Source organism: Canis lupus, chromosome 1, assembly GCF_003254725.2.
Source record: "Canis lupus dingo isolate Sandy chromosome 1, ASM325472v2, whole genome shotgun sequence".
NCBI lineage: Eukaryota > Metazoa > Chordata > Mammalia > Carnivora > Canidae > Canis > Canis lupus.
Genome location: NC_064243.1, coordinates 57,146,582 through 57,173,020, shown reverse-complemented (window position 1 = coordinate 57,173,020; position 26,439 = coordinate 57,146,582). Strand labels below are relative to the sequence as shown.

The 26,439-nt window shown below is 35.8% G+C and overlaps 2 protein-coding genes across 3 annotated transcripts in view; one reads left to right on the top strand and one right to left on the bottom strand.

The window, feature by feature from the left end:
- Positions 1 to 1,044: 1,044 nt before the first annotated feature.
- Positions 1,045 to 8,429, top strand: FAM162B (family with sequence similarity 162 member B). The gene is made up of 4 exons (XM_049114787.1): positions 1,045 to 1,216; positions 1,392 to 1,500; positions 5,303 to 5,411; positions 8,242 to 8,429. The coding sequence occupies exons 1-4, from the start codon at positions 1,045 to 1,047 to the stop codon at positions 8,338 to 8,340; spliced, it is 489 nt and encodes a 162-aa protein (XP_048970744.1). The 3' UTR covers positions 8,341 to 8,429.
- A 7,251-nt stretch (positions 8,430 to 15,680) lies between these two features.
- Positions 15,681 to 26,439, bottom strand: part of KPNA5 (karyopherin subunit alpha 5) — a 42,981-nt gene continuing 32,222 nt past the window's right edge. For both annotated transcript variants that reach the window (XM_025422824.3, XM_025422825.3), the window contains exons 11-14: positions 25,913 to 26,038; positions 25,181 to 25,308; positions 22,007 to 22,185; positions 15,681 to 19,151 (exon numbers count right to left, since the gene is read on the bottom strand). In XM_025422824.3, the coding sequence (XP_025278609.1) occupies positions 18,964 to 19,151; positions 22,007 to 22,185; positions 25,181 to 25,308; positions 25,913 to 26,038 (621 nt within the window). In that variant the 3' untranslated portion in view covers positions 15,681 to 18,963. The remainder of the gene's footprint in view (positions 19,152 to 22,006; positions 22,186 to 25,180; positions 25,309 to 25,912; positions 26,039 to 26,439) is intronic.

The window sequence follows — 26,439 nt, the reverse complement described above, 5'->3', positions numbered from 1 at the left end:
GGAAGAAAGAAATATCTGGAGATCCAACGAAAAGTGTAAGGCGGTGTCTGGCTATGGAAGGAACCCTACGGAAAACAACAGGAGGAGGGTGAGCTGGGCCAGGTGCCGGGTCCCAAAGAGCACTCTTACCTAGCATAAGTAAGCAGAATAAGTAAAGTCCTTCAGTGTAGACAGCTTTCCAATAAGCCCTTTCCTCAGTCCTTGTTTCCATTTGGATGTCAGAGATTAGCTGATCCCACCACTTCCTTTTTTTTTTTTTTTTTTTTTTTTTTTTGCAGAGGGAAAATGGTGGAAGGTAGAAGAAAGGCTCCTTTTGAAGAACGTTTGGAGAGTTTGTGGTCTTAGCAAGAAATGAAGAGATGGAGAGAAATAAATTGCAGCAACTGAGGTTGTTTTGCCTAGATAAGAGAAAAGGCATGGGAGTGGAGGATGCGATGAGGAGCCAGCTTCAAGAACTGCCTTCGTGGGGAATTCAGAAGTTCGTTGCATGTCTTCACACGGACGTGCAACATCTGGCGTGTCCTGCCCTTGAAGGACTGTTGGTTCTTTCCGGGGGGTTTAGATTTATTCTCTTGGAACCAAACAGTGGAGCCAAAGGGTGATAGACGGAGGGAAACGCGTTTCTACTCCATACGAAGAAAAATGCCTTTAAAAGGAGCTGCAGGGAGCAGTCTCAGGGGGTCGTGGATCTGCTCCGAGAGTTTTCCCGCAGAGGCGGGCGGGTCGCCGCTTGGGACTCGGCCCCCAGGGTCGTGCCACCCGGGGCCGGGGTCTCGGGCGCGGGGCGGAGCCGGGGAGCGAGTGCGCACGTCCAGCTGCGGGACCCGGGGTCCGGGGGCGGGGCCAGTGTGGCGAGGGGCGGGGCCGGGGCGGGGCCAGCGCGGCGAGGGGCGGGGCCGGGGCGGGGCCAGTGCTGTGAGGGGGCGGGGGCGGGCATGGCGGGGCGGGGCCGGGGCGGGGCCGGGGGGATGAGGGGCGGGGCCGAGGCGGGGCGCGGGGAGCAGTGCTCGGCCGGCGGCCGGGAGCCCGGGAAGCCCGCGCAGGATGCTCGCGGCCGTCGGGGGCCTCCTGCGCCTCCGCCTGGGGCGCATCCTCCGCGGCGCCCCGGGAGCGCGTGGAGAAGCCGCCCCGCGGCCCACGGCGCCTGTGCGGCCTCGGGGTCTGCCCCGCTACTGCAGCGGCCGGGCCCCCAGCGGCTCTGGGCCCCAGGGTCCCGGTGAGCCGGGGCTGGGAACCACCCGGGAGGGGGGCGCGGCGGGGCGGGGCGGGGCGGGGCGGCGGCCGCGGAGCCGGGGCTGGGGGGACCGAGGGAGGTGGGGGCGCGCGTGCGCTGAGCCGCCGTGCCGTCGGTCAGTCGGTTCCTCCGTCCACCCCTGTCGCTTTCGCAGCAGGAAAGGTGCACCGGGTTCCCGCCGAGCACAAGCCTTCGCAATTCGATAAGAGAATCCTGCTGTGGACCGGGCGTTTCAAAGCGATGGAGGACATCCCGCCTCGGATCCCGTAAGTGCGGCGCGGCGCGGCCCGTGCCCGGGGCATCACCTCCCCTTGGTCGGCTAAAGGTCAGATTCCTTGACGGGACAGTGGGCGTCTAAGCTTACAAGGAGAGGCTGAAGTTGAGCGAAAACCCAGAAGTTCAGGGGGCACTTCCACCCCCGGCCAGACACCTGCCCCTGAGAGCGCGGAGCCGCAAGCTGAGCCCTGAGGCCGCGCACAAGGCCTGGCCCACGCGTGCACTCCGGGTCCTGCGGGGTCCCCAGAGGGGGAGAGGCGCTCTGCCCTGGGAGCAGCTCCCTGCCCCGCCCAGCGAAGGATCCTGGCTCTTGGGAGGGCCTGAGAGTCTCTGGGAGGAATCTGCGTCCAGGGACCTCCCGTTCTGGGGCTGGAGACGCCTGGGGCTGGTTCTGCAGCCCACCGAGCACCGGGTGTCCCCGGGGCCAGGACCCTCGGAGGTCAGCATCCCTAGCCTCTTCAGCATCCCAAGCCCAAGACAGAGGGTCGCTTTAATGATAAAACTCAACGTGACGACTTCACCCCAAGGGTACATTTAACTTAGTCCAAACAAGTAAAAACTGTCTTTCTGCAGTTTCGGTTTATGCAAGCCCAAACTACTTACCAGCATTTTTTTTTTTTTAGATTTTTTATTTATTCATGATAGACATAGAGAGAGACACAGACAGAGAGAGAGGCAGAGACACAGGCAGAGGGAGAAGCAGGCTCCATGCAGGGAGCCCGACGTAGGACTCGACCCTTGCTTGGACCGCAGGATCACTCCCTGGGCCAAAGGCAGGCACCAAACCGCTGAGCCACCCGGGGATCCCACTTCCCAGCATTTTTACAAGGGAGTCAATTTTTAAGAGAGAATGAAGGAAACTAAGAAGAAAACCAATCTACTACTTTTTAAACTGATCTTTAAAAAAAATGGGGAGACTAGAACTATAATATCAAATAAGGATTTTAGATGTCCTGTATATTATTTTTATACAATATAATCAATGACTAGTAGAATGGATGATGGAAACTAGGCCTACATTTTGCTGTGCACATATTACCTACATTTTTTTGAAATTTAAATTTACATCCTTTAAATTGTAGTTGACACACAATGTTACTTCAGTAACACTTTTATTACTTTATAATGTAATAGTTACCCAAAGCATATCAAATAAATGAAAAAAATATGGGAAATGTCCACTCAATAATGAATTCTCAAACATTTTGTTCCTTTCTTGGATCAAATTATTTAATGAGGAATGGGCATGGAATTTGAAATAACAATGGATTTGAATCTGCATTCAACATTTATTCAACCACAGAGACATTTTTCAATATTATAAAACAAAGATTGTTTGTCTTAAAATGAATAGACTCTGAAACTACAGACTTAGCCCAAAGCAGAAATTATACTCAGAAAAGCTAAAACACTGTCCTTAATTTTTTGGAATTTTGAGTTTTAGTGCTATAACAGAGTAATCAATACTTCAATAATAAATCAACTGATAACTAAAAAAAAAAAAAAAGAATGTAAAGAAGCTGCAGTATTGTAAATTAATGCTCATCAAGAGACGGCAGGCCCAGGATTACATTAATATAGCTCTATGTGTGAAGAGAACCATTTTACAGAAATCATTTAATTTCCCCAGGATCACAGTCAAAAGAAGTGTTATAAACAGGAGAATTTAACTTTGAATAAGATGTCTAAGAAAGGAATTGTAGTTTGGGGTTGGAAACATTAAATAAAGTATTTGAATATTTTTCATTTTGCTGTTTTCTGTAATTTTTTAAAGCATTGTTATTTAAGAGGGATATGGCTCCTAAACTGAGTATTAGATTTACAATGTGAACAGCTTTCACTTTGTATGCTCTTAATGGACATGTAATTAACAAGTGACCTATAATTTTTTTTATCACACACTAATGATATTTAATAATAGTTGTGGTTTTTCTTGTTTTTTTTTTTTTTTTCAGTGCTAAACTAATTTGGTATAGCAGATCAAAGCCAGATGGATAGGTAGAAAAGATCATATCTTCTAGGCTCCATCTGGAACAAAACTCAGCAACAAATATAATCTAATAATGTCTTCATATTCACCTGTTTGCAACCAACATCTTAAAATGTGCATCTTAACCTGTCTCAAATCTAAGGAAAACAGGCTAGATACTGGTTTTCTGTGCTTTTTAAACTGGTGGAAAAGTTAAAGAAAACTTTATTCATTCTTAAGAGAAATCTCAACTTGTCTTTCTGAATTTTTTTCCAATGTAACTACATTCTATTTAAACTTGACTTTAGATAAGAAAGATTACTGCTGCATACATTCTCAAGAATCATTATTTAATCATGTGTATCTATAAACTTGTTGCCAATTGTTAAAGTTTATTTCAGTATAAAAGGCCCACGGGCATGATTATGTTTTTAATACTGATTTGTTAAATAGCATTGCTAAAATCTCAACTTGCCTGTAATTTTATATTAATAAATAAGTCTCCCCAGTATTCAATAAGTATATAAAATTTCAGAATAATAAGAAAACGAAAGTGACTTTTTCTTTTTCTTTGACAAATCTTTGTGATTTTGATCACTTCTTTTTAAAACTTCATGCAAAAGCCACAAAGAAAATACCTTTTCTCTCATAGTGGTCCTCACAAAATGTAAAGGACCTTTCCATTCAGGATTGGATGGGATGGGGCAAGAAGGGATTGGGAGCCTGATGAGAAAATAAAATGAGATAAATAAGTTTTTTTAAAAAACGATCTGTTTAAAACTTAAAAGGAGAGGGGAGCCTGAATGGTGCAGTCAGTTAAGCATCTCCCTTCAGCTCAGGTCTTGATCTCTGGATCCTGGGATCGAACCCACACTGGGCTTTCTGCTTAGCAGGGAGTCTGCTTCTCTCTCTCTCTCTCTCTCTCTCTCTCTCTCTTCTCTCCCCACTGCTTGTTCTCTCTCAAATAAATAATAGAAAATAAATAAATAAATAAATAAATAAATAAATAAATAAATAAATAAATAGGGAGGGGCACCTGGGTGGCTCAGTCAGTTATGTGGATGATTTTTGGTTTTCAACTCAGGTCATGATCTCAGGGTTCTAAGATGGAGCCCCAACTCATGCTCCTGGCTTAGTGGGGGTCTGCTTGAGATCGTCTCTCTCTCTCTCTCTGCCTCTGCCCCTTCCCCTTGTCCCCCTCAAAATAAATAAATAAAATATTTAAAAGACTAAACTAAAAATGAAGGGGATCCCTGGGTAGCTCAGCAGTTTAGTGCCTCCCAGGGCATGATCCTGGAGTCCCGGGATCGAGTCCCACATCGGGCTTCCTGCATGGGGAGCTGCTTCTCCCTCTGCCTGTGTCTCTGCCTCTGTGTCTGTGTGTGTGTGTGTGTGTGTGTGTGTGTCTCATGAATAAATAAATAAAATATTTTTAAAAAAACTAAAAATGAAGCTCACTTAACAATAGAGGGGCAAATGAACACGAGTCATAGACATACATAAATTCTTTACCCTGATCTATGACTAAAAAATGATGGAGAGTCAGACCATCATTTCTAGTCATTATATTTTGAACAATCAGAAACTGTACTACACTGTAGATTCATGTTGACTGACAGTAACTCAGACCTAAATATACCTGTTAATTTGAAATTGGTACAATTGGTAATGTAACAGGCTAGGTTTGGGATGTGTCTTCCACATCTGCGGTTGCCATTGAGGGAAATTTGGGGAATATTTACATAACAAATGATTATCTATCATACCAGTGAGAAAAAGCAGATTGCTCCAATATAATTAACAGAATACACATCTTGGTTTAGGCCAGAAATGATAGATGCTGCAAGAAACAAGGCTCGAGTGAAAGCTTGTTACATAATGATTGGACTCACCATTATCGCCTGTTTTGCAGTGATAGCGTCAGCCAAAAGGGTGAGTATTCTCTTTAAAATAAAGCTGTACAGGTGAATTTCAAGAAATATTATGAGTTTTGTTCTCAATTTGGGGTTTATTGTGCTGTGCTTTCAGTGTAAGCACAATTTTGTCTTCAACACCTTGAGCCACCCATAAATATCTGTCCTCCTGGAACCAATTTCTTTCATGGAAATTTGAGTCCACAAGTGCAAACTACATGGACAGGAGGAACCAAAGCTTGTTTCTGTTTATAAGATAAAAACAAAAACAAAACAGTTCATAGCCGGTTTTAAAATCTGCACAAAAAGAAGTTTGCTGTATGAAAGTTACCCAGACTAGATCGTTCTTTAAGTCATGAACTCAATCATAGGCTATCACATAGAATCATTAAATCGTTAGAAAAGGCAAACGTTGGAAGTGATCAAGGTCAACTTGTGTGTCTAATTCCTGTATGTGAACCCTTTCCTTGTCATCTCCAGTACGTGGTTTCCAGAGAGAAATTAAGAGCTGATTACTCTAATTGTGTTCTTGTTTCCCCAAATCCTTTCATCTACTGATTGCTTTTTACCATGAAGAGCAGCCCCACAAGTATTGGGAGACATCTAACACATCCTCACAAGTCTTCTCTTTTCCAGTCGTAATTCCCCTCTAACAACTTCCCTCTATTTTGAGCTCTCTTCTGAACACACTGCAGTTTATCAGTGTCCCTCTTCACTGTGGCATTTGCAGCTGGACCCATCAGAGCATGACTGTAACTTCCTTGTTGGTGAACTATGTCCTATTAGCACAGCCAGAGTTGGAACTAAGTTTTGGCTGCCGCATCATGTAGAAGGGTTTGCTTGGGCCCATACATCTTTGCTCTCTGGGCACGTGTAGCTGATTACCATTCTCCCTAGTTCTGTGACTCTTCCCCTGGGTTATTTTTTAGGTTTTTGAGAGTATCTGGGCCCAGTAATTCACATAAGGACTGAGGCTGTAAGCTTACTATGTTATGTACGTATCCATTCATTTCTATTAGCGTGGCAGAGAATGTGTGCTTTGAAATGACTCTCATCAAATGGGAAACTTCCTAAATATTTCTTAAATATTCAAACAAAAATAGAAACTTTGTCATCTCTCGTATATAGCCTCCTGTAGATAAAATGACTGTCCACCAAGGTGATAATTCTCTAGCTCCTAAATGACAGACAAGAGTCTGATACTGTCTAGACCCACCTCGTTTTATAACATCTTTGTTCATTATGCTCCATCTACACTAGTTCCTATTTTTTTTTAAATACGCTAACCCCTTTGTCACTAGGCTTTCCTTCCTTCCTCTGGTCTTGCCATAGCTGGCTTATTCTCACTCCCATCAGAGACCTTCCCTGACCACCCCCTCCAAAAAGGCCTTGCCCAGGTGCTCACTATTTTATCATCTTCCCAGCTGCTCACAAGTAAGCCATTCTACGTCAGCAATCCTGTTGACTCCACTTTAAAATATACCTACTGTTGGACCACTCCTCAACATCTCTCCTGATATCACTCTGGTCTGAGATAACCAACATCTATTTCCTAGTTGATTGCAGTCTTTTCTAAAGGGTCTCACAGCTATCCTTCTTGCCTGTCTCCAATTCATCTTTTGTTTTAAATAATTAATGCATATATTGTAACTGAGGTTGTGATAGATGGTGGTAGAGAAAAGGTTAGCAATTTGAGATATATTTGGGGAGATAGAAAGGATAGAACTTTGTGGTAAGTTTGATGTGGGAAGAGGAAAGAAAATGGAAGAAAGAAACAACCAAAAAGCCTGAGTTTTTGACTTCGGCAACAAGGTGGATGGTGCCACCATTTGTGGAGATGTGTAAAGCTGGGGAGAGAACTGATAGACACGACAGGCAAAACACACCAAGTCCTGTACTGTGGATATATTAAGTGTGAGGGGTGGATTAGGCATTCATCAATATCTATTACATTTTTTTATTCTGCTAAGGACTTTGTACACTCTTCAGTCTGAAGACCAATAGCTTCCCTCGCTTCTGAAAAAGTCTAAGCCTTCATAACTTCAAATATGGCCTCTTCGCCCATCCTAGTCTTTCCATATTATGCATGTATGTTGGAACGTCTAATTGTATTCTCCATGTCTCTTAACTTTATTTTCTATTTTTTTGTATTTGTGTCTCTGTACTGCACTTAGATTATTCCCTCAGATCTATTTTCTAGATAGAATTTTTCCATCCTAATTATGATGCTGATCATCCTTCCTTTTCTGAGCCGATTCCCCCACCCCACCCCCGCAGTAAATGCCTAGTTTCTTTGCCAGTTCCTTGGGCTAGTGTGAGGGATTGCAGTCATTTCTTTGGAGTATCTGATACTTCCAACCCCAGATCCTAACTCTGGCCTCACCTATTGGTGTAGAGATTAAACTCCCAGCCCACAGCTGTTAAAAACCCTATTTGCCCCTCTCCCTGAAGCCATTCCTCCTTATCCTGTCTTCAATCCTGCTTATGCCCTGCCTTTTGAGATCTTCCCATTCTGATTCCTAAGGATTTCCCTTTCTTGATTTTGAGCATAACTATTTGAAAATATTTTTGTTATTTTTTATCCAAAAAATATGTCTTTGTGTGCCAAGGGAGTCAGGGCCGATTTCCAATGTCAGTCATCCTGTTGACTAGAAGTCTAACAACTTAAAAACTTTTTTCTCTACCAAAGGATCATTTTTATTGGATATTATTTGTGACAGATGTCTTGAGTTAATTTTCTTCTCTTCTTGGAGTATCTCCTATATATGTCTATCTGTAAAAAGATTCTTTCCAGACAGTCACAAGGCTTTGCTTTGTTTTTTGTTTTGTTTTTGTTTGTTTGTTTTCAGGCTGCAGAACGACATGAATCCTTAACAAGTTGGAACCTGGCAAAGAAAGCTAAGTGGCGTGAAGAAGCTGCATTGGCTGCACAGGCTAAGGCTAAGTGAAATGCTAAGTGATGAAGTGTTAATCAGAGTATCATGACTATTATTACAAACAATAAAGGATAGGTAAAATAGAATATTTAGCAAAATAATTGCCATGGTTTTATTTTATAAAGAGCACAAAGTCTTTTTATCTTTACTTGTTAGCAAAATTTTGCTGAAATGGAACTACATTCAGAAAAATGCACAAAAGTGTATACAGCTTGAAACATATTTACATAGTGAACACACCTGCATAACCGCTGCCCAGGTCAAGATGGGGAACACCAGTAACACCTGAGAAACCTCCTTTGTGCCCTCTGTCAGTCATTACCCTCCAAAAATAACCATTGTTGTGACTTTTATCACCATAGATTAGTTTTGCTTGTTTTTGAACTTTATAGGAGAATTACACAATATGCATTTGTGAGGGTGGATTCTTATACTCAACATTATGTTATGAGATCCTTCCACAAATTTTGTATAGCATGAGTTTATTCATTTTAATTTTGTTTTAGTATTCCCTTGTATGAATATGCAACAGTTTATCTGGATATTTGGTCCAGTTTTTGGCTAATACAGTTAATGTTAAAATGAGCACTCTGTGTATGTCATTCACTAAGCATTCTGTAAAATCTAAACTAATTTTCAACCAAAGTTCCACTGTATTTAGGTAGGACTCTTGCATTGATCCAGAACAATGTAAAACTATCAACTTTAGCATCTAAATACATAAGAAATTGTCAGAACTACAAGGAAAAAAGTGGACAAACCCACCATTATCTGGGGAAATTAATACATCTTTCTTAGAAACTGACAAATTCCACTGATTAGTAAATATATAAAAGATGTGAGTAAATTAATAATATATACATTCTTTTTTAGCATGCATGGAACATAGCACACACATGTCCCTAAAACAGCACATACTAAACCATAAAGCACATTTCATCAACTTTCAAACTACATGCAATTATGGCACAACTTAGAAATTAATGGCATAATGTTTGTAGTCACTTATTTATTGTCATAAGATTTTTAAAATTTGAAGATTTGAAAACATTTCTATATGACTCAAAGGTCAAAGTAAGTCATAATAGAAAATTTAAAATACTTAGAACTGAATTATTAAGAAAAAGCTATATATCAAAACCTGTGGGATGTAGTTGAGTGGTAATTCAAAGTAAATTGTTAGCCTTAATATGCTTTTCTTAGAAAAGAAAGTTCTATAACAAATGTATTAAATATTTCTAAGAAATTAGAAAAAGAAATATAGAGTAAATCCAAAGGGAATAAAAGATTGGAAATTACAGAAGAGCAGAAATTGGGGGCACCTGGGTGGCTCAGTGGTTGAGCATCCGCCTTTGGCTCAGGGCATGATCCTGGGGGCCTGTGATGAGTCCCACATCAGACTCCCCACAGGGAGCCTGCTTCTCCCTCTGCCTATGTCTCTGCCTCTCTCTCTCTGTGTCTCTCATGAATAAATAAAATATTTTTAAAAAGTATCTCTCTTTGCACAACCCCTTTGCACACTCCTATCCCTTTGCACATGCCATTCCTCTCTTCCTTTGCACACCCCCATTCCTCTCTAAAAAAAAAAAAAAAAAAAAAAACTTTCAAAAATGAAGACGAAATAAAAACATATTCATTCAGGAATGCAAAAGCTGATGGAATTCACCACCAGCAAACTTAAAATACAAAAATATTAAAATCCATCATGTAAAAGGAAAATGATACCAGATGGAAATCTACATCTACACAAAGAATTGAAGACCCCCAAAAATGGAAACTATGAAGACAAATATAAAAAATTTTATTATTTTTGGGACACCTGGGTGGCTCAGCGGTTGAACATCTGCCTTCGACTCAGGGCATTATCCCGGGTTCCAGAGATCGAGGCCCACATGGGGGTCCCCGCAGTGAGCCTGCTTCTCCCTCTGCCTGTGTCTGCCTCTCTCTCTCTCTGTGTGTGTCTCTCATGAATAAATAAATGAAATCCTTTTTTTAAAAAAAGAACTTTAGAATTTTTAAAACCCCTTTTAAAAATAATAGACTAAAGCAAAAATTTATGAGAAACCATGAATATATTATGGGGTTTAGATAGAGAAGTAAAATGTATGAAAACAATAGAATAGAGGCAGAGGAGAAAATGGAAGTATTTGTATTTAAGCTGCTCATACCAGTGTTGTCAAAAGAAAAATAGTACCACAAATGAAATTTATAATTTCCTAATAGCCATATTAAAAGGTAAAACTAATCAGTAAAACGAACTTTAATGGTACTTAATCCAATATGGCCAAAATAGTATTTTAGCAAGTAATCATAATATAAACATTGTTAACAAAATAAGTTACAGTCTTTTTTCCTTTTTAAGTCTTTGGGATCCAACGTGGATTTTACATCTCAGTTCAAAGGCTAAATTCTATTTGGAAATACTTAGCCTATACTTAGACTTCATAAAATGTATAGTAAGAAAAAGATACCCATACCCAAGTTATTCCAAGTATACCAAGTATATAATGACCAAGTTATCTTGGTTTCTAATAACCAAGTTATCAGTTTTTATTTTTAACTTGATTAAAATAAAATAATACTAAAAATTCAATTTCTCAGTGATCCTAGCCACATTTCAAGTGCTCCAAAGTGAAATGTTATGTGATATTTTCTATATTATTTGAGAGTAGCCACAGTTAAAAATGCTTAAAGCCTAAAGCAACTGATAAAAAATGAAAAATATAGTTTATAGCTAATAAGTCAAAAAGGAGATGAAATGGAACCCTAAAAAATACTTAGTTAATCCAAAACTATGTTGAAAAAGAAAAAGCAGACCAAAAAAAAAAAAAGAGAGACAAAAAGCAAGATGGTAGGTCTAAACTAAATTAAATCAATAATCGTAATTGTTAATGATTTATAAACACTCCAGTTAAAATGCAAATATTGTCAAAATAAAAAAGCAAGTCCCATATGTTGCCTACAAGAAATCCACTTTATAAAGGAGCAAACTGATTACAAGTAAAAGGGTGAAAAAGATATACCATGCTAACACAAAAGTAAGTAGGAGTGGCTATAGTAATATCAAAGTAGATTTTAGAGCAAAGAATATTATCAAATCTAAAGAGGGTTATTTGATAAGGGGACAATTCATGAAAACTAAAGTGTGAAAACAACCCAAATGTCCATCAACCAATGAACGGGTAAATAAAATGTGTTATATACATACAACGGAATATTACTCATTAATAAAAAGGAATGAAATGTTGGTATATGTCACAGCATGGATAAACATTGAAAACATGCTAAATGAAAGAAGTGAGTCTCAAAATAAAATGTTCTACAATTGATTGTGGCTATAGTTACACATCCGTATGAATATAGAAACCACTGGACTGTATACTTTAAGCAGATAAACTGTACGAAATGTGGGTAAATATCTCAATAAAACTTTTTTTTTTTTTTAAAGAAAGCATGTCCTTGATACCTGAACAGGGAAAATTTAATGAAAAAAACAGTTGTAATGAAGGATTGGCTACTCTAAAGAGAAGTCTGATAAATAACAGGAAAAGCAGATGTAGGGAACAGCCACTATGTCTGAGACAAAGGGAGTATCCAAGGAAGGAATAAACCTGGATAGAGCCCTCTCCTCCAAGGTTAAGAGTCAGACCTCGTTGGTATGTAGCATCCCTAGATGGCAGCTAAATTCTTTGGGTGTCTCCAGCTGAGGCTGACAAACAGAAAACTGTCCACTGAGGTGCCAGCAAAACTCATCAGGAAGTTGCTCTCAGAGATGCTGGAGGAACTTCCTAGAATGTTGCTTGCAAGATGCTGCTTAATCTGAGAAGTTGCCCATTGGGGTCCCTGCAAGTCTCCTTACATGCCTGCTGGGGCTGCAGTGAAACTAAACTGGGAAGCCACCTACTGGGTGCCTGTGCAACTTGCTAGAAAACCAGTTGGATCACTGGGGTAATTCTCTGTAAGTCTTCTGCATGATGACTGAGCATCACAGGAACAAACACTAAGAAAAGCACACTTGGAATAAGTCAAGAAAACTTCTTCCTCTGTCAGTGTCTCTCCAGTGCCTTCTATTGACAAATCAATGCCACTTGGCAAAGGAGAAATGTTTACAGTCCAGTAAACATATCACAAAGTAGGTTGAGGAAGAGTGCATTTGGAGCTTAAAAGCAATAAAAGGATACATGACACATTGGGTATATCTTAAAATAAGTTCAATACTGGAAAGTCTTTTTTCCAGCATATTAACAATGGAAAACCATATGCTTATTCATGATGCAGAATAAACAGGGGAGGAATTTCAACTCCATTCTGGTTAAAAACAGAATAAAATTAAAACCTTACACTAGGAATGAGTACTTTTAACTTTTTAAGGCTGACAGAAACTATCTACAAAAAACCCAGTCAATTCTCATTATTCATGGGAGTTATTGTATAAAGTTGCTGCAAACACCAAAATTAGCAAGTACTAAATCATTACTCCAAGGGGAAAATCCCATATGTTTCCTGAGAGCCTCTGGTAACATTTTTGTCAACCAATCAATGTATAACCTGTTCTCTGTGTGTTTAAGACTATATATATGCTTCATTAACATTGAACTCACAGCCTACGAACTCTAACTCCTGCCTAAACAAAGCCTGGGTAACATGTTTCTGTTAAGACACATCACTGTTTTCTTGCACTTAGGAACACTAAACAGCACTTCAGCACTATACTTACAGGCCATTTTAAACAGCAAGATTACCAACAAATAAGGTGCAAGGAACGTGGCACTACGTAGATCAGGATAGTTTATAGTATGAGAGCTGAAATACGAAAGCAGAGCATTGCTTTGTTCAACCTCAGCTGGGAACATGTGCCCTGGGTGACTCCATTTTTTCACCACTCTGCACAACGTCCATAAATGACCTTGAAAATGCCCTGAATTTTGATTTTTGGAGAGTAGGCAACTTTGATAACACAGCATCTGAAAATAGCAAGAGAAACTACATCTACTACTTCATATCTGGTGGTGCAACATTAAAGGCACTAAAAAAAATAACAAGTTTAAAATGCTTGCTATTACTTCTAATCACTATTGTACTAGAGATGCTACCTAATGCAATAAGAAACAATTAAATGCCATTATTCAGTTCATATGGTCTACAAAACCACAAATCTCCTATAAATTGGAATTAACTTAGCAAGGTTATTAGACATGATTAATATAAAAATTCAATTATATTTCTATACCCCAGCAACAAGTTGGAAAATTTTAGGTGGCAAAGATAATTGTTTTTACAATGAAAAATGTAAGGGTCCTAACTTGGGGTAAATCTTTAAAAATGTGAATGATCTTTGTGAAGAAAACTGCAAAAAAATTTTTTTTGAAATGCAATAAGGAAGGTCTAGGTAAATGGTAAGCTATAACTTGTTCATGGACAGGAAGAGTTTGTCTCATAAAGATGTTAATTCCTCCAAAATTGTCCTCTAGATTAATTTCATCCCAAAACCCTATGGGGCTCTTAACAGAATTTGAAAAGTGAATTCTTTATGTGAAAATGCAATGATAATCCTGAAGAACAAGATAGAAGACGTGCCTTATAATTATGTCAGAAAATGGAATAGTATATACAGCAAAGAAAATGAAGCAGATATATACATCAATATGAATGCATCTCAAAAAAAAAAGTTAACATTGAGCTAAAAAATCATAGAATATGTGAAGTGAAATATTCCATTTTATGTATTTCGAAAACAGGGAAGTGATACTATTTTAGGGATACATAAACATGAGAAAAAACAATGAGGAAAAACATAGGAATTATTAACACAATCCAGAATAATGGTTGCAAAGAATAATTTTTTAAACTGGGTGGTGTATATGTAGGTGTTCATTTTGTTATTCAAACTTCTTACACGTTATTCTCTTTGTGTATATTTTATAATAAAACAATTTAAAAGATGGAATGCTTAGGAAATAGTGAGTCATACTGAAACTCTAAAGAGTATATTAAATTTTGTCATGCTATTTTAGCTTTTAAAAACATGTTAACCATAACTGCAAAAGAACAGGAGAGATCCCTCATGAGTAGTCTACAAGTTTAAGACATTTAATTTTTAAATAAGAAGCACTTTTCAGCATTACAAATTAAAATCCCTAAACTGCCTACTGTCTCCATATTAAAATGCTTGTGCATGAACTACTGAGCATTCCAAATTGTTTATTTGGTGGGGCTGCTCCCAATCAATATTCTAGTTCTGGTGTTGCTTTATAGCCAGTGCAATTATTTGAAGGTTTTATTTAATAACAGAATGGAAAATTGAAATGTTAAAAGTGCTATGAATAATGATATGATGTATATATATATCCTAAGACAAACTACTGAAACAAATGTAAAAATTGATATGCTAAAAGGGGGAATCGTGTGTTTACCGAATTTAGTCCTCTTCAAATACCAAAGGAAAGGAAATTAAAGAACATATATAAAATTGAGCAAAAACACATTAAAGGATGTACACTTAGTAATTTCTGGGGAGGGAATGCCACTGCATATTTAAGTCTATTGTTTGACCTCTAATTTTATTTTCATACATTTTCAGGAACTCATTTGTCACTAAAATTGCAGACTGCCTTACTGAGAGTAAGGTACCAAAAATAATTGATCCAATCACTTTCACTATTCTGTGATTAAACTTAGTTTCAAATACTGAAGGAAACAAAGCCAGGCAAAGCAAAAAATATAGTAGCAGCAGAAAAAAACAAAAATACTAGGCTAGGAGGCTTAGGCTTGGCTACAGTGTGTACCCTGTGTCCCATAGTTCATTAGTAAGTTAAATTGGATATTCTCTCTGATTTCTATTTATCACGTTTAAAACTTTACCCCTTAAGTAGTGCACTGTATTGCATTAAAATAGCAGAAAAGGAGGGCAGCCCTGGTGGCTCGGTGGTTTAGCGCCGCCTTCAGCCCAGGGCGTGATCCTGGGGACCGGGGATCGAGTCCCACATCAGGCTCCCTGCATGGAGCCTGCTTCTCCCTCTGCCTGTGTCTCTGCCTCTCTCTCTGTCTCTCATGAATAAATAAATAAAATCTTTAAAAAAAAAAAAAAAAAAGAGAGAAAAGGAAAAAGTAATCTCAAAACATGTGAATGTCTGCTAACTGCCAAAGCTTGAAATACAAAGATAAATTTGTTGTATAGCACAACATACAAGTTTTTAAATAAAAGCAACATACGGCTTTATCAGATATGCTACAAACAACAATCTGGTTTTAGAAAGTGGAGGGAATTATAGTCAATGAGAGCATCTGTTTTTGTTCCATCAGGAATACACCATCCTAAGTGAGAACAAATGAAACTGACACATTTATATAAATGCAATTGTAAAATAGTATTTTATTATTTTTAATATAGTGCTGTAACATTTCATAATATTGCATACTGCTCAATTGTTGGTTTAGTTAGGCAAGAATATCCTCCCCTCATCCCACTCCCCAATTCAGAATTTGAAGACACATTATCCTTGTAGAGCCCTAGCATATTGGCTCCTAATATGTCACATTTCATAAAACAGTAATGCTATGAACTAAAATAAGTAAAGGTTAACAATTACTTTGATTTCACAGTTTCACAAAGCAGCCAGTAGATAGCTGAATTCAGAACAGCTCACTAAGACCTTGTATTAGAGTTACCTTTTCCATAATGTTCCTTTTCAGAAAAAATATGAGGCAAAGGTAATGCTTCTTTTAGTCCTTTATTCAATAAATCAACCTTTACCTTGCAAAAAAAGTTTTACAGGTACCAAATGATGTTATTTTTGTGCCAGCAGATTTTGTTGTTTTTTTGTTTTTGTTTTTGTTTTGCTTTCTTGTTCTGGTGCAACCAGTTAAGTGAAAAAAATGACACTAAAAATTTAAGTTCTAGAAACACCTTTAAAAATAAAACTTGTTAAAAACACCAGGCTACTGAGTCAAGTACTTGCAAATACAAAACAAGTAAGCATGATTGCATAGATTAACTAGTACAAATTAAAATTTAGACAAAATAAAACAATGAATTTAAATAAATGTAAAAGGTTCTTTCAAGTGTTTTCTTGATTTTTACATTAATGTTGCATGCATTTCCCCTTTTTACAATATGTTTAAAATTTTTTTTTTGGCACAGTTTCTATTCAATTTAAATATCTCATTAGGAGAGCAAGTTTAAAAAAGAATTTTTTTTTTTCCGTAAGGGTGAATGAAGATTAATGAAATAACATTTTGGAGCTTTTTAAATATTTTATTTGAAAAGAGTAGTCATATGTAAAAAATTTTTAATAACAAAGTATTTGCTACTCTTGATTCAATTAAGTCATCAGCATGTCAATAGCTGGTCTCAACTATTAGATACTCCCTCCTGAATTCAAATCTAATTAAATTAATTACCCAAATAACAGATCTAAGAAATTAAATATAATTTTATATTTAGATGCTTAAAACATGGCCATATTCTGTATTTAGAGATACAAGATTTGTTTTACTGGCAAAATTTAAAAATTGTCCCCTCAAAAATCATTTTTTATGTGTGTGGGTGTATAGACATATATATATTATTTTTCCTTCTATAAGAACTATTTGTTTCAAAGACTTAGCTTAGATAGTTATGTGACTACAGGGTCCTCAAAATAAAAGCAGGCACAGCTGGTTAGTTTATGAATTAGTTTATGCTGCATTATCAAGTTCAATTGATTAGAAAGAGTGGAATACCCTGTTACCTGATACTTGGAACCATCTGTACCACAAAAAAATGTTTATCTCATAAATTCACCATCAATTTGGTAATCTTGGACAGAACTACCCTGTTCTTTTAAATATACATACCACAAAAAAAGCTTTTTATACTAAACTTTGTAACTTCCACTACAATAAATAGGGCACAGATACAATCCTCTACTTAACAATATATAAAAGAGGTTTGGCAGATACAGTCAGCATTATGGACACCATTTAAACCTGTATTTTAGAGCTGTAGGTTTTAAGTGTCTTGCCAAAAGCTAGTTTCATGATACATAATTTACAAAGTGTCATACAATTTAAAAGTACTCCTATATACATTTTCTTCTCGTAACATGCCTCTGATTTCCAGCAGAAACATTATAAATGCTATCATAAATGAAATCTTTCTTTACAGAATAGACTATGAATCATATCAAAAATGCTTTACCTCCCATCTTAAAACAATTGTATACTAATTTTTAAATAAGTATTTCAGGTATATAATTGGAAGTGTAAATAGCCTGCATTTAACTATAAATGAAAAGACTGAGTTTCAACAGTACCATATCTGCTTGGAAAGCTCTACCAAGTACAGCACTGTGAGAATAACACACAGACACCATATACATATGCATCTATAAATAAATATATATACTTTTTCTATTGAAACTTTTTTAAAAAGCTTCATGGTTTGAAGAGGTTTTTGCTGTTAATACATAAAACACATACATTATCTTGACCAATCTGATACAAATGTAATTTAATACACTGATTTACAACAAGCAGCAGTATGGCCCTCCGATTATTATGAAAAATGAAAAAAAAAGTCCCTAATACAGATTTCAACTATATCAAAGAATCCTTAACAATTTTCATTAGTGTCATCCTTTAGTCTCTAAGCATTAAGTCATTTATTAAAATTTAACACACAACAAGGTGATTTCTTCAGGATAATTTTGCCATTCAAGTACCTAAGTTTATCATTACACAAAAAGTGAAACTTTTCAATTACTGCTCTGAAAAAAATCAGAGAAAGAATTACAGTATTATTTTTGCTATGCAGCACTACTTTAGATTCATGATGGCATCTCTATCATGATGCTTTTTAAAATGAAGAGTGAAAAAATAATAAAACACTATTTCAAAAATGGTAGCATATTTGGTCAAAATACAAAATATACTAATATAATAGCATTTACATGTTAAAAACACAAATATTTAAATGTGTAATCATTTTAATGTGTTCAACATGAAGAACAGCTTTTCTCTTCACAATTGCCACATTTTAATTGATTATCAGTACAATACTTCTATGTTTTATAAATAAATCCTACAGGTTTTTCCTGTTGTAATTTTTTTTTTTTTTTTGCAAAGTATAACCTACAGCACAGTGATTTATAATTTAAGGTAATAGATATTTTCACATTCTAATTTAGCTTTTACACTATTTCATGCTTCTGAAGCTTTTTGTTTTTGCTTCAAGATAGAGGTAGATTTAGTAGATTGGGCATGTCAGACTTACTGCCAAAATGCAATTATCAGCTGTACTGCTAATGTGCAGTTTCCAAGATGCTAGAAAAAATTCAGAACCATTATATGTAATACTTTACCAAAGTTCTCCTTTTCAAGCTTAAGTTATTAAATAATTTCATATGTATTTAATTGCTCACGAAATAGTTACAAAAAATAGATAAAACAATAAAAACACAAATATAGGTACACTAAAATAAAAACAAAACTATAATGAAAATTGCATCTGAATGGAAATTTTGTTTTGCTTTTTAAAAGTGCATCAACTTGTTTTTCTGTTCTAAGTAAAAACACATCAAACATTCCTACTGACATTGTAACAAAGAAGTGATATCTGAAATTACCCTTTGTAGCCATTAATTTTTCCCCAACAAGTTAAAGTTGAAACCCTTCCATTGGTGCTTCCTGCTGCTGAAAAACAAACTGCTGTTGACTTTCATCCACCTGAGGTACAATGCTTGGGTCATCTTCCTCTACACCAAAGTAATGTTCAATCAAATCAAAAGCCTTTTGGTAAATTTCCTGATTTTCATGGCTTTGCAAAAATTCGATTTTATCCAGACCTGTTATACAAAACATATATATTTATATATATGTATACACACACACACACACACACACACACACACATATATATATACAAAGAAAATTGTTATCCAAGTTTCATCAAATATTTGAACCAAAATACTGAACCAATAGGATCTGTCAGTCCATCAGCAATGGGGGTTGTTATTTTTATCAAATCTCTGCATATGCTGATAGACAATACCACTTATGTTTTAAATTTCAAGAATGAGAACATAAGGCAGTGAGGTATGAGGGAGTAACACAGGCTTGGGAATAAAAAGATCAAAGACTCCACCTTGCTATGTGATTTTGCCCAAATAAGTTTGGTTTCTCTAAAAAAGTTTAGAGAATGACAATTTCAGATTCTGTACTCCACAGGTCCTTTCCAGATTGATTTTGCTCTTTATAAAAACCACAAAAAGGGAAAGCATCAAAACAAAATGAAGAAACTAAAAAGTGAGCAAAAAACACACACATTCTCTCAGAGAATGAGCCAGAGGAGATCAGTATGGAATAGAGTACTATTTACAAATCCAATGAAGCTACTGTATAATATACCAAAAGTACAAACTATAAGTGAAACTATTTTTATAAGATAAGCAGAATTTAGAGCACTCACTCTATTTTATTGCTTACAAGAAGAAAAATCTACACTAAGTCTGGGTGATGCTGAAAATATTTTTCATTTAATTACAGATAAACCTCTTCAATTGTATTATAGCAGAATAGTACTGGAAGTTCTAGCCAGAGCAATTAGGCTGTAAAAAGAAATAAAAGGCATCTAGTTTAAAAAAGAAGTATCACCATTTGCAGATGACATGGTATTACATATAGAAAATCCTAAAGACTCCACCAAAAAACTTAAAACCAATCAGTCAATTCAGTAAAGGAGGATACAAAATTAGTACAAAAATCTATTGCATTTCTATACACCAATAACTATCAGAAAGAGAGATTAAAAATAATCCCATTTACAAGTGCATCAAAAAGAATAAAATACCTAGGAATAAATTTAACAAAGGAGGTGAAACACTTGCACACTGAAAACTATAAAAAGGAAGGAATTGAAGATGATACAAATAGTGCTCGCTTCGGCAGCACATATACTAAAATTGGAAGATGATACAAATAAATGGAAAGATACTCTGTGCTCATGGAATGGAAGAATTAATATTGCTAAAATGTCTGAACTACCCGAAGCAATCTTTAGATCCAATATAATCCTTATCAAAAAACGAATGGCATTTTTCACAGAAACAGAACAAACAATCCTAAAATTTATATTGAACCACATAAAACCCCAAATAGCCAAAAGCAATCTTAAGAAAAAAACAATGCTGGAGGCATCATACTCTCTGATTTCAAACTATATTACAAAGCTAGAATTCTCAAAACTTACTGGCAAAACCAGTAAAACTAGCTTTGTAATATAGTAAAATCAATTTACTGCCAGTAAGTTTTGAGAATTCTAGCTTTGCAATTTAGTAAAATCAATTTACTACAAAGGAGCAAAGAATGTAACATACAATAGGTAAAGGGCAGTGTCTTCAATAAATGGTGCTGGGAAAACTGGACAGCCACATACAAAAGAGAAACTGGGCCACTATCTTATACTGTACACAAAAACATGCCCTGAATGGATTACCTGAACTTAAGATCTGAAACCACAAAAGTACAAGAAAACATTGGTGATAAACTATTTGACACTGGTCTTGAAATTTGAATTTGACACCAAAAGACAACAAAAGTAAAAATAAACAAGTAGGATTACATCAAAGTAAAAAGCTTCTGCACAGCAAAGGAACCCATCAACAAAATGAACAGGCAATTTACAGAAAAGGAGACAATATTTGCAAATCATATATCTTAAGGTGTTTATACCCAAAATATATAAAAGAACTCATACAACTCTATACCAAAAACAAGCAATCTGGTTAAAAAATGGGTAGAGGATCTGTAGACATTTTCCCAAAGAAGACAGATATCCAACAGGTACCTGAGAAGGTGTTCAAATCAGTAATCATTAGGGAAATTTAAATCAAAACCACAATGAAATAATCACCTCACCGCTGTTAGGATGACTATTATCAAAAAGACTAGAAATAAGAAGTGTAGATGTGGAGCACAGGGGACCCTGGTGCATTGTTGGTAGGAATATAAATTGGTAAAGCCACTGTGGTAGACAGTATAGAAGTTCTTCAAAAAATTAAACTACTCAAAAAAACCAGAACTACCATGTAAATTAGAAATTCCATTTCTGGATATTTATCCAGAGAAAACAAAAATACTAACTAGAAAAGACATCTGCATCCCCATGTTCATTGCAGCACTATTTACAGTGGCATTTAAGGTATGTAAGCAACCATAAGTGTTTACTGACAGATGAATGGATTTAAAAAACTAGTATATATGAATATAATAAAATATTATTCAGCCATAAAAAAGAATGAAATATTGCCATTTGTGACAACATGGATGGACCTTGAGGGCATTACACTAAATAAAATAAGCCACACAGAGAAAGGCAAATACTATATAATATCACCTATATGTGAAATCCAAAAACAAAAAAAATACCAAATTCATAGATACAGAGAACAGACTCGTGGTTGCCAGTGGGGGAAGTTGGCAAAATGTGTGAAGGAGGTCAAAAGGTACAAACTTCTAGTTATAAATAAGTCATGGGGATAGAATGTACTGGACGGGGACTATGATGGTGATCCTGATCCTTTCACAATATATACAAACACTGAATCATTATGTTGTACACCTGAGACCAACTTGTAATGCTATATGTCAATTAAAAACAAAAAGACTTACTTATATGATACATTTTGAACTCACTGCTTACCATATGCTTCTTCAATGAGAGCACAGTATGGATTAATACCTATCCCATTCTGCTTAGATTCTTGTTCTCCAAGACGTAAAATATTTTCAAGTCCATTTAAAGCCACTTGGACTATTTTAGAGTCCATAACAGTCAACAGGTCACAAAGTGGTTTAATGCAACCTAAAGCTACCAAATACCTTCAGAGTAATTGAAAAAAAAGCAGAGAGAGAGAGAGAAAAAAAAAAAACACAATTAGAAAGACTTAAATGTTATTTATAGCAAATATTCTTCAGTGATGTTATATAAACAATTAAGAAAAATATTCTTATACAAACTCAAACATTAAAACATTTAATTTGCACTTACATAAGAACAAGAAAACTTTTTACTCTCCTATTCTCATTTACCACAATTAGCAATAAGTAATATTACAAATATTACAAAAATACACATGCAAGCAAACTGGTACTTGGGCCTGTTTTTGCACAGCATATGAATACTATGAATAGTGGCTTCAAGGTGCTTTCTTTTTTAAAATGTGAGCCTATGCACACACATTGGGGTCATATGGGAGGAGGGAGAAATAGGGAGAAGTGACATCGAAGTCAAATTTCCCACAAAAACAATCATAGCTGATGCTCTAAAATATCTCCTGTTTTTAGAAGCATACAGTAGGCTTCTAGGAGCAAAACAGTCTATGTTGTGAGTAATTTTAATAAACAATGCTCACAAAAGTTACTCCACTCATTTTTTTTAAGATTTTATTTATTTATTCATGAGACACAGAGAGGCACAGAGACACAGGCAGAGGGAGAAGCAGGCTCCCTGCAGGGAGCCCGATGTGGGACTTGATTCCAAGACCCTGGGATCACGCCTTGAGCCGAAGGCACATGCTCAACTGCTGAGCCACCCAGGCATCCCTTCCACTCATTTTTTAATACTCTGTTCTTTTATAGTTTTTAGCACTTCTTTTCCATTCTCTATAACATAAATAAAGTAACTGATTTATTTACTTGGCAAAAAGTCCATTAAGGCTAAAGGAAAAAAACATGTACTAAAGCCAGACTGCATGCAAGTTCCAATTGCATTCCTTATTAATTGTATGACTTTGAGTGTTCTGTGCCTCAATTTCTCCATCTTAAAAATGGGGGTAATAACAGTACCAAGCTCAGAGGGTTGCTGTAAAAATACAGTTAAGCGTTCAAAAGTCAGTTTCCACTCTTCTTTTCTTAAAAAAAAAGTATATACCTTCATTAGAGTATTCACTTGCTATATACTTTAATCAATATATTTGTTGAATAAATCTCACAGAGGTATGGAGTTAAAGGACAAAAAGTATATGAAAGTATCTGATATTCTCCAGGCACTCAATAACTGAAATGAATTAGTACAACTGGCAATATCAGACATTCAACAAATATTATTGGTATGCATGCTGAAATTAATCTAAGATCAAGATTTCCTTCCATATATGTAGAATTAATGAAATGGCAAAAATGGCTAGAAAAAATAATGATCTCATTTTGGACACCTGACACACACCAATAAATTTAGGTAATAATATATGAACTAGACATAATAATGAAAACAAATTGAAAAAATACAACTATTTGTAGATGAACAAAGAAACTTTCGTTCACAAAGCAGATAAATATTAGTTTATAAAAAATGCAAACTAGAACAAAGGGAATATCTTGTTTTATTACTCCTTATATTCATAATATGAGATTGAAATGTAATGGAAAGAAAGTGGAAAATAAAAAGCAGAAAAGATGTAATCAATATATAGAAATATAAATCTAAGACATCAAGATAATAGTATAAATGAAGGCAAGAAGACAAAGATCTCTCAACAGGTATATTTCAAAATCCTCTCAGTGATTTGTAAAATAGCTAGTAGCTTGACTTCTTGTTTTATAAATTATGACATAAATTAAACACTCATTAGAAAATACCCTCTACAGTCACTTCCAGAAACTTAAAAAGTCCTGAGTTTCAGACAAATCCATAGAAGAAGATTCTGTAGGAAGTCAGACTTTTATATAAGTGCAAAGTAGAACCTTGCTATGGGGGAAAAGAGAGTAAAAGTACAAGATAAAAAGAAATTTAGGAATCAACTCTGGTCATAAAAGTTGATGATGATAACAAATAATAATGATAATAGCAGCTAAACTCAGTAGAGAACTTAATGTTCAGGCATCATGTTAGGCACTTTCAATATATGAATTCCATTTAATTATTAAGAAACTACCATAACTGATTATCCATTAACCAAATTCATTTGAAAATGTGACGAAACTGTGGATGATGAGACAGGTAAAATTACTTTGTCAAGGTCACACAACTTTTATTCAGGGAACAGGATTTGAAAGCAGCCTGACTTCAAAGCCCCTGTACCTACTACTTACGTTGTCAGTAAAAGAAACAAGTAAACAAATAACAAAAGACCTAGATTCAAAAACCAACTGTAAAAAAGAAAAAAGAAAAAAAGAAAACTAGTATAGAGAAAAAAAGATACCATCTGCAGGTAAGGCTAACAACCAACTAGGAGAACATCACTATACAAACAAATGTCTATTTCAGTATTATTTTTAATTTTATTTTTAATAATTACTTAAGTAAGTGGATGTTCATACCAGCCATTCCTATATAATAAAGTTATATGTATGTGACTCTAATGGTATACAAAATATTTAATGTCCATTATAGTATATTTTTTAAATTAATACAGACTGTTCTTTTTCAGATTTTTAATCTGAAATAGTCTGCCAAGGCAAGTGATGTTAATTATCCTTTACTGCTGAAAAAAAGAAAAAAACCCTACTATGAATGAATAATATAACTGATGTAACAAAATGCTTTCATTTCACATTAAAAATGCACATTAAGGGACACCTGGGTGGCTCAGTGGTTGAGCATCTGCCTTCTGCTCAGGGCATGATCCTGGGTCTGGGGATCAAGTCCCACATCAGGCTCTAGGGAGCTTGCTTCTCCCTCTGTCTGTATCTCTGCATCTCTATCTGTGTCTCTCATGAATAAATAAATAACATCTTTAAAAAAATAAAAATAAATAAAAATGCATACTAAACGGACTTAGAAATAATGTTTTAGTTTCAGCAACAAATAAAAAGTATGTAGTACTTCATTTTGTTCTGTTCACATTTGAAATCGAATAAAAAAACTGTATCACACCTTATTTGTTCTGGAGTGCCTCCTGATGTTGCATTAGTTATAGCCCAAGCTGCTTCTTTTCTGGTGCGAAACTCTGCTTTCTGAAGAATCTCAATCAAAACAGGAAAAATATTTGCATCTATAACAGCCTGAGAAGGAAAAATGATACAGCATAAACAATGCCAATGCTGTTTTAAAAATGTTAATAAGTAGAGAAATAATAAGACCCGTTGGCTTTAAAAGAGTTTTTTGAAAACACCTTTGGAAATCCTTCTAATCTTTCAATAAACTTTCATATACTTTCAAGATTGGAAAATATATTAATAGAATATAAACTTAAAAGGATGATAAAAGTACAAGGCAGATAACTTGATCAAAATGGATAAGTAATTTTTGATTCAAGTAGCCTAATAAGACCCTAAAAAATCATCACTTAAAAGCTTTGAGAGGAATATTATTACCTAACTTACTTAAAACTAATAAAAACCAATCTCTTTTTAAGACTAGTCATATGTATCTAGCACTGTGGGCAATTTTATACATACACACATCACACGATTCCTTACCAAACTACTATAAATAAATCTTATTATTTTGGAGGAGAAAAGGCCATGTTCTGTAAAATACTTTTCAAGAATCTTTTTGAGTAACACTAAAAAAAAAAAAAAAAAAAAAATCACTGATAATATGGTAACTTTTGTCCAAACTGACTTATGAGATCTTCCTGTTTTCTTAGATCTGAAAGATATTTACCTGAATCTGAGCTCTATTTCCAGCAGTGATATTAGAAACAGTCCAGCAGGCTTCTTTTCTTATTGATTCCTTAGGGCTACTCAACAAATGTAAGAGACATGGTAATGCAGAACAATTCAAGATTACCTGAAACAAAAATCAGAAATGGAAACAAAGTTTCATAGCAAAAAACTACAAAAAGATAGACTAATTTAGAAATACAAATATCGCTCATGAAAAACTAAATTAAGAAAAAAGAACTTCCTTTCAAAGTAAAACTTAGGTACTTGCTATCTTCTACTCTCCCATCTTGCCAAAACTTGTTGCAGTAAAGTGCTGTCAAACCACTAAAATGCAAATAAGCAGGACACTCAGAAGTGTGTCCTTCAAGTTTACAAATATACTTAAGAATTCAATTGATACAAGAATTTCAAGATAGATTTAGTGACTGGTCAGAATCCAACTTCTAGTTTTACCAAATGAAATGATGAAAAAAAAAATAGTTTGAAAGTACCTAATTCCATAACTGGTAAGACCTCAATGTGTAG